This window comes from Schistocerca americana, chromosome 8 (genome assembly GCF_021461395.2).
Source record: "Schistocerca americana isolate TAMUIC-IGC-003095 chromosome 8, iqSchAmer2.1, whole genome shotgun sequence".
NCBI classification, from domain to species: Eukaryota; Metazoa; Arthropoda; class Insecta; order Orthoptera; family Acrididae; genus Schistocerca; species Schistocerca americana.
In genome coordinates, this window is record NC_060126.1 from 112,839,323 (window position 1) to 112,853,036 (window position 13,714).

Here is a 13,714-nt window from a genome sequence, read left to right on the forward strand (position 1 = left end):
GGAGTGTGCATGACGACCTGTGTGGTAGTGACCACTTCTCGATCTTTCTGTCACTGCCACAGTGTCACTCTTCTGGGCACCCTTGCAGATGGGCTATGAATAAGGCTGACTGGGACTTGTTCTCCTCCGTTGCCGCTATTGTGCCTCTTTCTAATGAAGCCATTGATGTGGTGGTTCACTCGGTCACCACCGGCATCGTTACTGCCGCAGAATCTTCCATTCCCCATTCTCCTGGGTCCCCTCAGCGGAGGACTGTCCCTTGGTGGTCGCCTGCAATCGCCGAGGCGATTAAAGATCGCAGGCGGGCACTCCAGCGTCACAAGCGGCATCCATCAATAGAAAACCTCGTCGCCTTTACACGGCTGCATGCGCGGGCACACCGCATCATTCGCCAACACAAGCAGGAGTGATGGGAACGGTAAGTTTCCACCATTGGCCTCCAAGTCTCTCCATCGCAGGTCTGGGCCAAGATTAGACGCCTCTATGGCTATCAGACCCCTGTCAGCGTCCCTGCGCTGTCACTGAATGGGGCAATTTGTACTGACTCTGACATAATTGCAAACCGCTTAGCAGACGATTTTGCTCTCAGTTCTGCATCTGTGAATTACCCACTGGCCTTCCACTCCATTAAAGAGCGGTTGGAACATCGGAGCCTTTCATTTCACACCCGCCATCCTTAATCCTACCATGTCCCATTCACTGAGTGGGAATTCCACATTGCCCTAGCCACTTACCCTGATACAGCTCCGGCGCCAGATCGCATCCACTGTCAGATGCTGAAACATCTCTCGCTGGACTGCCAGCGACACCTCCTCTACCTTTACAACCATATCTGGGTCGAGGGTGAGTTTCCGTCGCAATAGTGGGAAATCATTGTTATCCCTGTTTTGAAACCTGGCAAGAACACAGTGGAGGTCGACAGCTACTGCCCCATTAGCCTCACCAACGTTCTTTGCAAGTTGCTCGAACACATGGTGAGCCGGCGACTGAGCTGGGTACTCAAGTCTCGGGGCCTTCTGGCTACGTCTCAGAGTGGGTTCTGTAAAGGCCGCTCTGCCACCGACAATCTGGTGAGCCTGGAGTCAGCCATCTGTACAGCCTTTGCCTGCCGTCAGCACCTCATCACTGTTTTTTTGACATGCGGAAGGCACACGATACAACATGGCGCCATCACATCCTCTCTACGCTTCACGGTGGAGGTCTTCGGGGTCCACTGCCGATTTTCCTACAAAATTTTCTGTCACATCGTACCTTCCGCGTGCAAGTTGCAGCCTCCCATAGTTCCTCTCGAATTCAGGAGAACGGGGTACCACAGGGATCTGTCCTAAGTGTCTGCATGTTTTTAATTGCAATTAATGGGCTCGCTGTGGCGATGGGAACGTCTGTCTCAGCTTCCTTGTATGCTGACGACTTCTGCCTCTACTATAGCTCCATTGGCATTGCAGCTGCTGAACGTCAGCTGCAGGGCGATATCCGCAAGGTGCAGTCTTGGGCTGTAGCGCATGGCTTCCAGTTTTTGGCTGCAAAGACCTGTGTTACGCATTTCTGCCGGCGACGAACCGTTCATCCTGAGCCGCGGCTTTACCTTGCCATCAAACTTCTTGCTGTGGTGGAGACACATTGGTTTTTCGGTGTGGTTTTTGGTACCCGGTTGACTTGGCTCCAACATATTCACCAGCTTAAACAGATGTGTTGGCGGCATCTTAATGCTCTGCGATGCTTGAGCCACACCAGCTGGGGCACTGACCGCTCTACCCTCTTACGTCTCTACCAGGCGTTACTCCAGTCCTGTCTGGATTATGGGAGCCTGGCTTATGGTTCAGCATCCCCATCTGCATTGCGGGTTCTGGACCCAATCCTTCACAGCGGGATCCGCTGGTGCTTTCCGGACCAGCCCTGTGGACAGCATACTTGTGGAGGCAGGTGTCCCTCCACTGCGGTTATGGTGCCAACGTTTATTGGCCGCTTATGCTACGCATGTTTGTAGCTTGCCCGGGCATCCTAATTATCGTCTTCTGTTCCCACAGTCGGTCGTCCATCTCCAAGAACGTCGGCCCCGGTCAGGTTCTACGATCGCGGTCTGCATCAGAGAGCTTCTCTCTGGGCTTGGGGTTTTCCCTCTTCCACCTCCTTTCCGGGCCCTTCTGCGTACACCCCCGTGGTGTGTGCCTCGCCCTTGCCTTCAGCTCGAATTGGCACAGGGCCCGGAGGACTCAGTCCCTCTGGAGGCCTTCCACCGCCGGTTTCTTTCCATCCTTGCCACGTATCAGGGCTCTGCCGTTGTTTACTCTGACGGTTCGTTGGTTGCTGGTCATGTCGGTTATGCTCTGACTCTAGGGGACCACTATGAACAATATTCATTGCCGGCTGGCTGCAGCATTTTCACTGCTGAGCTGGTCGCCATCTTTCGTGCCCTAGAGTATATCTGCTCCAGCTCAGGTGAGTCCTTTGTTACCCGTAGCGACTCCCTGAGCAGTTTAAGAGCTATTGACCAGTGCTTCCCTCACTCTCGTCTGGTGATGGCTGTCCAGGAGTCCATCCATACTCTTGCCTGTTGCGGCCGCTCTGTGGTCTTTGTGTGGACCCCAGGCCATGTTGGGATACCCGTCAATGAACATGTTGACAGTCTGGCCAAACAGGCCACCAGTAAACCATCTCTGGACATTTTGTTGGCCTGTCCCCTTTTAACTGTGCTCAGGCAGACGTTTGCGCTGCCTGATACGCTCCCTGCCCTTTTAAAAGATGACACTGCTATGGCAGGCTTAGTTTTGCGTTTTATTTGGGCAGGGGGCTTTTATCACTTAATCTGTTTGTCCTTTTTGTATTGATTCTGGCCTTTGGCTTACGATTTTAGTCTGAGTTTTTAGTGTGTTTCTCGGTGGTTGGCTTTTCCTTTTTTGTCTCTATGGTTGGCCAACCACTGCCACACACTGTGATTTTAATTCCTTTTGTCTGGTCTCTGTCTAAGTCTTTCGTGTCCTGTGTAGTCTTTTCCATTGTTGTTTTTATTCTGTGTGGGTGTTTTTCAGTTTTGGAAAAAGGGACCGATGACCGTAGCAGTCTGGTCCCTTTAATCCCCCAAACCAACCAACAAACCAACAATGGCTTGTGTATGCATTGATTGTTGGATGGTTATGCAATGATTCTCTTCGTCTCAACTCTGAAAATTAAGGTTTTTGACATAGCCAACCAATAGAAAATGTGCCTCATCACTAAAGATGACATTCCTCGCAACGTTGCATCCACATTTCCGTTTTCCAACACCCAACTTGCAAATTCAAAATGCCGGAAATGGTCAATTAGCAGTATTTGTGGCCTAAGTTGATTCATGTAGGTATTTAGATGAAAATCCTGTGTCAGAATTTGCTGCATGGCTCTCCTTAAACTGTTCAATTCTTGTTATCAAGGTTCGGAGACTTGGACTATGCTGTCATTTACTGATGGAATATTTTCAGCAGACTGGCTATTACAATGTCACTTAGATGTCTCAACATCAGTACCTGAACCACTTTCCTCAAATTTTTCAATGACTCAGTAAACTGTCAATGAGCCAGGTATGTTTTGCTGACTGAAAATTTGTGCGTTACTTGCAACATATCTTTGAAGTTTTCCCACACTTGTAAAAAGTTTTGTCAATGACAGTGAATTGCTTCAGCATGTATAAAGTGAATCATTTTCACTGACTTGTCATGTAGAAAGATGAGAACTGAACAGTAGCAAGTGTTGCTAACTGATTGAAACAATAATAGTGTGCAATTAAAATTGTGCATTTCTCATAGTCCTGTCCCTCCCCCTTCGCACCACTGTGACCATTCATTTCATTGTGCTAAGTTGCATACAATTTCTAGCTAACTGCGAAGCCCCAGTAAAACCATGGTTTGTATCCTGCACCAGTATATGCAATACGAGATGTGTTATAAAAAATAGTGAGCTTTGAAGTAGCACGTCTACTGCAGAGGAAGCATGCTGTGGCTACTGAGCATCGCTAATGGCAGATTTAGATAACAAACTTTTACTATGAGTGATAGTTGCCAATCTACAGCCACCGAAGTGAGCACACGCACGAGCTGTTTGTCGGATTAGTGAGAAAATGCCTGTGAAAGAGCTTGAACAAGAATGTGGTGTGTGTGTGTGTGTGTGTGTGTGTGTGTGTGTGTGAAATTTTGCTACGTACTTGTGAAAAGAGTTCCTCATGTAAAATAGTTGCTCCTCGATCAGGGTGATGTTGGTGTGATGTTTAACTACGAAGGCATTGTCCATCAGGAATTTGTACCACCTGGTAAACAAGGAAGTCCGTCAGCAATTTTAATGCGTTTGAGGAATACCATGTGCAGTAAGAGGGCTGAGTGAAGAGGAATCAGACTTGGACATTTTATAATTACAGTGCACTCGCTGAAATGTCGCTTCTTGTCTGCCGCTATCTGGCAAAACATTAGACTCCCATTGTGCCTCATCCATCTTATTCTCTAAACCTAGCGGGCATAGTCCTATTTCCCAAACTTGAAAACACGGCGAAAGAATATTGTTTCCAAACCATAGAGAATATACAGGACAATGTGACACCCCACAAACAGCATTTTAGGAGGCTTACCAGAAATGGAAGAAACCTTGGATCTGGTGTATTGTCAGTGGAGGGGACTACTGTGACCGAGAGGGGAGGGGAGGGGAGGGGGGGCGGAGGACAGTGCTTTAAATGTATTACAATGAGCACTAGAGATGTTATAATGAAAGTTTAGACTTCTTTTGAACACACCTTATGCATTAATCTGCACCACAAGTTTAAAGAAATTAATATATACATCAGTAATTATTAAGTGGGAAAGATTTATATCATGTCTGGGGTTCAGTACTTATCTGTACTAGAAAGTTTTTCTGTCACGTACCACTTTTTTTTATTTGTTAATGTAAAAAATTATGATTTGAACTGCTGGTCCACTGTAACTATTCTTATCTACTTGTAACTGTCTTAGCGAGTCATTTTGAAAGTTGAAAGAAAGGAAAGGGATCACGTCAAATATGACAATGTGTATTAAATACTGTAGTATGAAATTAACTTAGTTTTACCTTTAATGATGTTCGCCTTGTGACCTCTTTTCAAGATTATCCGTTCCATTAAACTAATGTAATTGTACATGCTATTAAACTGTTCTTCCAAGTCATTTGCAGTTTCTGACAGAATTATATTTTCATCTGCAAACTTCAAAATTTTTGCAGGGCTGTAATGTATTGAAGTCATGTGATGATGACTTGCTAAGAATTGAAACCAGTTATGATATTTGTTCAAACTGAGACTGAAAAATACTATGCAACAATTTCCTTGCAGCTTTTATTTCTTCTACTTTAATTCATTTCCTAAAATTCCCTTAGGTTTTTCTTACTGTTTGCTCAATATAAGGTCTTACTGCTTGGCCAACATATAGTGTTTTGATTGCTGCTTTCAGCAACTACAGCAACAGCAGATTCAGCAGCAGCAGCAGCAGCAGCAGCAGCAGCAACAGCAGCAGCAGCAGCAACAACAACAACAACAGCAGCAGCAACAGCAGCAACAACAGTTGCAACAACAGCATCTTGTGCAGCAAGTAGTTCAGCAGCAAACTCAGCAGCAGCAGCAACAACAACAACAACAGCAACAGCAGCAGCAACAAGTGCAACTTCAGCAGCAGCAGTTGCAACTTCAGCAGCAGTTACAGCTGCAGCAACAGCAGCAACAAGGCCAACCTCAACAGCAGTTGCAGCTCCAGCAGCAGTTGCAACAATTACAGCTCCAAAAGCAGCAGCAACAGCAGCAGTTGCTGTTGCGAGAAGCTGGCCAGCAACAGTATACAGTAGCGGCAGTGCAGCGAGATGTGACGTGGCAACAGCAGCAGCAACAGCAGTACCAGCTTCAGCAGCAACGTCAGATACAGGTAGTGCAACAACAGCAGCAGCACCAGCCTCAACCACCGCCACAGCAGCAGCAACAGCAGATCCAATTGCAGCGGCAAGTTGTATGGGGTCAGCAGGGCCAACCTCAGGTTAGTTGTGGTTGTACTGATTTTTGTTGACATAAGTATGTGCCTAATATATCAAATTGATGTGTTTATTTTTGTGTTACTGTAAATAATCATCTTAACTTTCAGAATTCCCACCACCAACATCACAGTACTTTTCAGATCCTTAATACATTATTTCCAGCTTTAGTGTCCCCACCAGCGGACATCACAGCTGTTAGCCATCCATTCCAGCCATGCACGGAGTTCTTCACATGCAGGTCTCTAAGTGGGTTTGGACTCTGTGCTTCCCATAGATTGAGTCGCACCACAAATTTGCTTCCCATGTGTGGGGTTCTGTTCCCTGTCTATTATCGAGCCACCATCAGCACTTGAAGTACACACACCAACTGTGTAGTGAAGCAGTGTTGTCACTCCTGGGCATCTACTAAAGTAGCAACAAAGGATGTTCTTACGCTTGGGACACTCCTATATTTTCTTTCCCTTTTCCTAGTGTTCACTTGGACTACTGTGGGCCCATCACTTTTACAATGCTGGGCGGAAGAGTTACGCTTACAGAAGGAGCAGCAACAGGAGCAGATGCCGACCTGATAACCCAGAATGGGAACTGCTTTGCACCTTTGCCTTGCTAGTGAGGAGCTGGGCATCCACTGTTCCGTTGACTGCACCCCCCACCCCCCCCACCCCCCCCATCCACCTATCAACCAACCAACCAACCCACCCACCCACTCATCCCTGTTGCCATATGCCAGTTTCAGCGAGTCAGTGGAAAGGTGAGACAATTACTTTTGCCAGTTCTTGCTGCATTACTAGCTAAGATAGGTAAGACATATCATCAGTCAAGTTAATAAGGCTGCATTTTTGTCCAGCAGTGCAGGTTTGTATGAAGTTGTCCAAAATTTGAAGCCCTCTGTTGAGTTTGAGAAACTACCCTTTTACGAGCTTTGTCAGTTGCTTCCAGCGCCCAACCATGAGCTTCACACTAGAGCGTTGACCTTGTCTGACCTTTCTTTAGGTCTTGTTGCCCAATTTTGGAAACATCAGCTGCAAGAAATGACCTTTATGATAACTGACACATGGCTCAATCCGGTGTACATGTTTAGAAGCCCCCAGTGCCCCATGGGATACCTCAGGCAGCCTTGACTCCCACTAATTCGCCCTGTATTTCCTCCATTGACAGTGCCAGTGCAGTGGCATTGCATTGTTGTCTGTCCTTGTGTGTGTAGATCTCGGGAGGTTTATGTCGCTCGCATCATTGTAATTCGTGCCATTGGTGTTTCTTGGGTCCTTGGCATTGTTCTTTCACTTGTGAGCGAGCCAGCAGTCGTGCCTCCATTGTCATTTGTTACATGTTTGATGTTGCCTACATGTGGAGGCTATGTGTGGAGCATGTCGGCGTGAAGGTCATTTGGCAACTGTTTTTGACAGTGGAGGGCTGCGAGTCAGTCATTTGACCCCCAATGTTTCCACTGAATGCTACAACTGTCTCCGACAGCTACTGCGTCAGAGCGTATGCTAAAGTAAATAGCACATTCCTTTGTGGGGGCAGTTTTCAGTCTCTGCACGCTATAAGAATGTGGAACGGAACCTTGCCTTGTAAGTGGTAAATTCACCGACGGTGCAAAATATCTTTGGGCTCTAACAATTTTCCTGTTTTTGGCTTCCAGATTGTTTATGAAGTGCATTTGGTGTCTCAGTCCGTTTCTTTACACCATTTGGACCCCTTACTGCAGTCCTACAGCCCGCTGTTTTGAGAATACCTTGGGCCAAGTAGAAAATTTCAAGGCACATGTTTCTCTTAAGCAGTTGGCAGTTCCCAAATTTTGTCATCCCCACCCTATTCCCTTCACCATTCGTGACAAGGTAAAGGCCAATTTGCAGCGTTGTCAGGATCAGAATGTTGTTTCTCCTATTTTGTTGAGTCAGTGGGCCACTGATTTGGTGGTGCTTCAGAAGCCCAATACCACCTTGCACCTATTTTAAACAGATGGTCAGTGCACAACGTGTTGCGAATTCGTATCCCATTCCGCGGCAGGTAGTATTGTTGGCAAAGTTGGTGGGAGGAGGCTAATATTTTTCCCACATCAACTTGTGTGGTGCTTACATGTAGTTACCATTTGATGCAGTTTCTCAGAATTTCATGGTCATCATCACTGCCTTTGGACTTAGCTAGTTTAACTGCTTGCCTTTTGAAATTTTTTCTGTGCCGGGAATTTACCAACAGTATTCAGAGCAGTTGATTCATGACATTCGCTATTGCATCAGTTACCATGATGATGCAGGAGGAGCATTTATGAAACTTTCAGTTGGTTTTCTGTTGCCTCTTGGAGAATGGCCTTCATTGCTAGCTGCAGAAATGCAATTTTTTATTATTGAAGGTGACTTTTTTGGGTCTTGTGCTTGGTAAAGGTGGTCTTATCCCCACATATGAAATCAAGACCATTGTCCACATAGTGGCACTCAGCACCTGAAAGAGCTTTGGTCTTTCTTGGTTAAGATTTTGTATTATGCTCAGTTGTGGGGAGGGTTGGGGAGCAGAAGACTACACCACAAAGGCATTGCTGTTTTTAACTTGTTCATATGTTATAACATGCTATTGACTCTTATAAGTCTGTGAACTCTTGTTCTCCTATTATGTTTACCTAGTGTGTTATGTTGTATCTTTGTAGACACATGACAATGGCATATAGGCTGAAGTTAAAGTAGAGTAAGAAAAACAGTTACAAGAAAAAGTGGAGAATGACATCATATAAAGAATTTATAGTAGCTGTGTACCCACAATACAAGGATTTCAAAGAAACCCACGCACTACATAAAAAAAATAAGTACACCGTTTGTTCATCAGCGTTACTGCGATATGGGATGCTCTAGATAGAAAATACAATAATTTTGATTACAAAGAGAGATCACCTTTTGACTTAAAAGTCAAATAAAGTAACAAATATCCTGTAACTGATTCCACCAGGGAAGTCTATTCATGACAAACCCTAATCTTCCACACTATTTTCTTTGATTAATACAACTTTGTACAGGTCTCACACTGGCGTAGTTACAGATCTGTTGGATAGAGTGCTGCTGGGAGTACTAGGCACATAAGTAACACAGACTGTGTGAGGGGTTAATGAGTTTCTACCTTTATCTTTTTTTCAGTTTAAAAGAGTCTAAATTAGTTATGTATAAACTGTTGTATCATCCTTTCAGGGTCCTCCACGACAACTGATTCACCTAGATGCTCAGATGGTAGCTCAGTTAGAGCAAATGGATAGTCAGAGGCGAGTTTTAGTATTACAGAAACTACAAAAACAAAGGCAACTTCAATTGCAGCGTCAAATGCAGGTAAGTATTATTGTAGTTTGTTCCCTTTTTTTGTTTTGTTTCAAAGTTTTATACAGTTAGGCAAGCGTATAGTTTTTCGCGGAAGTCTCAGGTTAGGTGTTGCCACGACAGAATGGAATTTAGGTTAGGTCGTTAATTTACTACAACTTTCTGTCATCTACATCAAAATATTTTTTCTGTGTTATTTGAAAAGAACTTAAACTGACTCATATGCATGCAAATTTTCACATTTTTGCAATTTACAGCACTGAAATTTGGTTGCCAGCTCTATGTGCTTTGCACCTTATTTGTATAGTTACATTTTACGTATTAACGTTGCTTGCTATGTACTTCATAAGAATTAAAATGTTATAATGTGGGATATGCATTGATGGTGCATGATTTCAAATCTTAAAAGTTGCTTGAAGTACTGTACTGATATTTCACTGTTAATTTTCTACAGCACTTTGTTATTTATAGGTTTTATTGCAAAAATGCATGTATGTGTGATTATTTATATGTTGTTATTATTAAACTAGACACACACATGCCCACTCTGCAGCTGAACCTTCTAGCTTGTGATGTACGGCCCCCACCCCTTCTGTCCCATGCACATCATTGATAACACCCAGTTGCTTTTAAGGATTAATTATTACATCCTGAATGGTGTGATGGCACTGTTGAAGAACAGGGCACACACTATTTGATAGGATTGTTTAATGTACACTGCAAATTATGTGATGGCATACATGGAAGAAGGAAACTGTTCTGGGTGTGGGTGGACTGAGACTTTAGCATCAAAGTCACAACATGTGCATGTACGTTAATACTTCAGTGGATTAGTCTTGTGTAATTGACCAACAGTCCGCCATGAACCATGGACTCCGTTGCAGTAGGGTAACTTGTGCCTCAACAATACAGTTAGCTGTACATGGTTCAACCATATATGATGGGTATTTGTTGAGATGCCAGACTAACATGCGATTCTTGAAGATAGGAAGCAATCTTTCCAGTAGTTGAAAGGGCAACAGTCTAAATGATTGACTGACCAAGTCTTGTAACATTAACCAGTATGGTCTTGTTTTATTCGTACTGCAGATGGCTGAAAACAAGAGGAAACAGTAGCCATTATATTTTGTGTTGACATGCAGCTCTATTGTATGACTTTCTGTGATGGCATCCTTTTGTGTAAAGTGCTGTGGAGGGATAGTATTGTCCCAATCAGATCTACAGGTGGAGACTGCTCAGGAGGATGTTGTTATAAGGAAAAATGAACCTGGTGTTGTATGGGTCAGATGGCGGAATGCTTAGGATCCCTTAATTGGGTTGGTAGAATTGAAATTTAAAAAGAGAAATGGGTTGGTCGAAGTCAGATAAAGTGGGAATTATTGAAGTGCGGTGCCAAGGTGGATAGGTCTTTCGGTCAGATGAGCACAGGTTTATCAAAACAAAATCAAGTATGGGTACTGCAGGAGTAGTTCTTAAAATGAATAGGAAAATATGAATGTGGATGAATTTATATAAACACCATTCTGAGATACAAGGAATTATTCGGGTCTTTAAGAGAGCTGAAAATTTAATTCTAATGGGGGATTGATACAGAATAGCAATAGAAAAAAAAGGAAGGGTACCAGCAGGAAAATGCTTCAGTGGGAGCACAAAAAAGGTGAGTGAGCTCCTGTTTATTAAAACACTCTGACTGGAAGGTCAGCTACCTCATTCTACTTTCTTCTTAAATATTGCAAACATATTCACAGTTTTTTGTACTCAGATAAGAGGCAACAGTGGTAGTAGGCTAGGAAAAAATTGCAGGGGACAGAGCCAGTGCCAGTGAAGAGGAATAAAGAGGAGGAGAAAGTGGACCTGGGTGAGAACCAGTGATAATGACAGACAGATTCTAGGACAGTGACAGTGAGGATGGGGGGCGGGAGAGAGAGAGAGAGAGAGAGAGAGAGAGAGAGAGAGAGAGAGAGAGAGGGGGGGGGGGGGGCAGACAGCAGCATTGGGAAGGAATGAAGGTGGTAGCAGTAAGATAGAGCAAGTGGGAGACAGTGACTGTGAGAGGATACCTTGTAGGACAGAATGAAGGAGACTATGGCTGTGGAGGCAGGGCGCCCTGACAGCGATGGACTAATGGGTGTGAGCGAGTTACAATTATGGGAGCTTGTGGGAATAAGAATTGAGTTGTGTGTTAGAGAGAGTATGAATATGTTAGTATGCCAAAAATTTTTGGGAAAATTTTTAAGGGTGCTGTAGAAGGTTGAATGAGGCAGCTGGTTTCCCACTTTTCAGTCTGTCTTTTTAATAAACAGTAGCATATTTGCCCTTTTTATCCTCTGATTGGAGCATTTTTCCACTGATTATCACACAGAATTGCTGGCCAGTACATGTATTCAGGACAAATGTCAGTATTGCCAATAGATATATATGAAAAGACTGCGTGCGCGCGCGACACACACACACACACACACACACACACACACACGTGCGCCACAGCACTACTCTCTCCCATGCCTGCAATTTAAATCAGGTGGACAACAGCACTGGGGTATGTGTGTGTGCATGTTGTATGTATTTATGTACTTCGAGAAAGGATGCAAGTTCAGAAACTGAGTCCTAATGTCCATTCTTTGTTTCAGTGTAGGTATCAACACATCTTCTAAATACTGAATGGTTGTCTTCTTATTTCCTTTTTTGTGATATTAATTTAATTTGTTGCTTGCTTAATGAAATAAATCATTTTATTGGAACCATATATGCCAAAGGCACTTTACTGAAAACTGGGGTTTACAGTTTCTGTTGAATGTGTTGTCTCACCAAATATTAGCATCAGCCATAAGTACTTAATGATGACACTTCTTGCCTTCACTTTAGTGGTGTGCTCTGTTTATGTAACAGCAACAGCAGCAGCAACAACAGCTAGCGAGGGCTGCCCCTCCTGGCACTCCGGCACCTGTTATGCAGCAGCAGGTGGTGCAGCAACCACAGCAAGCTGTCCCACAGCAACAACCGCAGCCACAGCAGCAGTTGGTGAAAGTGCCTCACGGGTTGTCACCTCAGCAGCAATTACGCTGGGTGCAACAACACCGCCAGCTGCTTCAGCAGCAGCAGCAGCAAGCACAGCAGCAACAGCAGCAAGCACAGCCTCGTCCTCAGCAGGTGTGGCAGAAAGATAGTAAGATTGGCACTGGTCATACACCTACCGAGGAAGCTTCACCGGCGTACTGTACTAGGAACCTAATTGTTTATGTACTCGTGAATTGAGCTCTGACACAGAGAAAAGTGTGTTCGTTAAAGCAACATCGTAAGAATTTTTTAGGCTTGGATTGCTTACATATAAATTGAGATAGAGTGCTATACCATTACATAACTCTCTGTGACTTGTTACAGAATTATGTATTTTAATGTGCAAGTTAAGAAAGCCATAAATATCATCCAGCTGACTGGTGAGAATATAATAAGGCTACCACCCCAACCCTCCTTCGTAATTGGATGGAAAGTGAATTGGCATACAAATCACTTGGATTTTCTTCACTTTGGCATACTTCAGAAGTGGCTAGACATTGACATTGACGTGTGATACACTGAATTTTTGGAAACTGCGTCACCCAGAAAGAATGGCCTGAATGAATCCAATCTCAGATGGTGGCTGCAGCAGTGGCGTCTAGTTTTCAAACATATCATTTCTGTAATCTTGGTTGTATATGAGAAACAAAGTACCAGTTTTCTTTGTTGGTAATTCTAAGATTTTTTTTCAAGATCTCAGTGCTTTTATTGCAAAATATGGAGGCGACCGTGTAGTCGAGTACTGCTTTCAACTCTGTTGATATTTTGAATGGTAGCAGAAGTTCTGAAAGGTATTCTGGGAGTGCATTTTACTATTATGAAATTAACTGAGGGAATATGAGATTAAAAAATGACCAATAATTCACTGAAAAAGTATAATTTTGTAGAAAAAATTTTAAATGCATTGTATGGCACTGAACATACTCATGACCAGTTAATAAGGCAACATAATTAAGATCAAACTAAATTTGCGATACCAACTTCTATTTCTTTATGATAAATCTAATGTTTTTTAGTTCATACTATGTATCATTTGCTATACTCCAGCTTTTTTTGCGTTACCCAATTTGCTTCATTTTTGATAAACAGCTTTTGTTTTTCTGTTACCACTTCAAATTACTCCTATTTGAGACATATATTTCTAATGTTCTGTTGCAGTCTCCATTTGGGCTAAAGTTTATTTTACAATACTTGTTTTTGATTTCAATGTGAAATTCCAATATCCTAGAAATTATTTTTATTTTGTACCGAATGTACTCATCTCCCCTCCAGCTATAGCTCCTTTTTTTCTACAATACTCTTATTTTCTTTCCAGTTTTCTTTATTTTATTAACGTTTGGTTG

At 43.6% G+C, this 13,714-nt stretch overlaps 1 protein-coding gene across 1 annotated transcript in view; it reads left to right on the top strand.

Annotated features, from left to right (window-relative positions):
* Positions 1-13,714, top strand: part of LOC124545610 (PAX-interacting protein 1) — a 179,897-nt gene that overhangs the window by 22,587 nt on the left and 143,596 nt on the right. The window contains exons 7-10 of the mRNA XM_047124558.1: positions 5,442-5,492; positions 5,535-6,014; positions 9,192-9,326; positions 12,204-12,464. Coding sequence (XP_046980514.1) covers positions 5,442-5,492; positions 5,535-6,014; positions 9,192-9,326; positions 12,204-12,464 — 927 coding nt within the window. The remainder of the gene's footprint in view (positions 1-5,441; positions 5,493-5,534; positions 6,015-9,191; positions 9,327-12,203; positions 12,465-13,714) is intronic.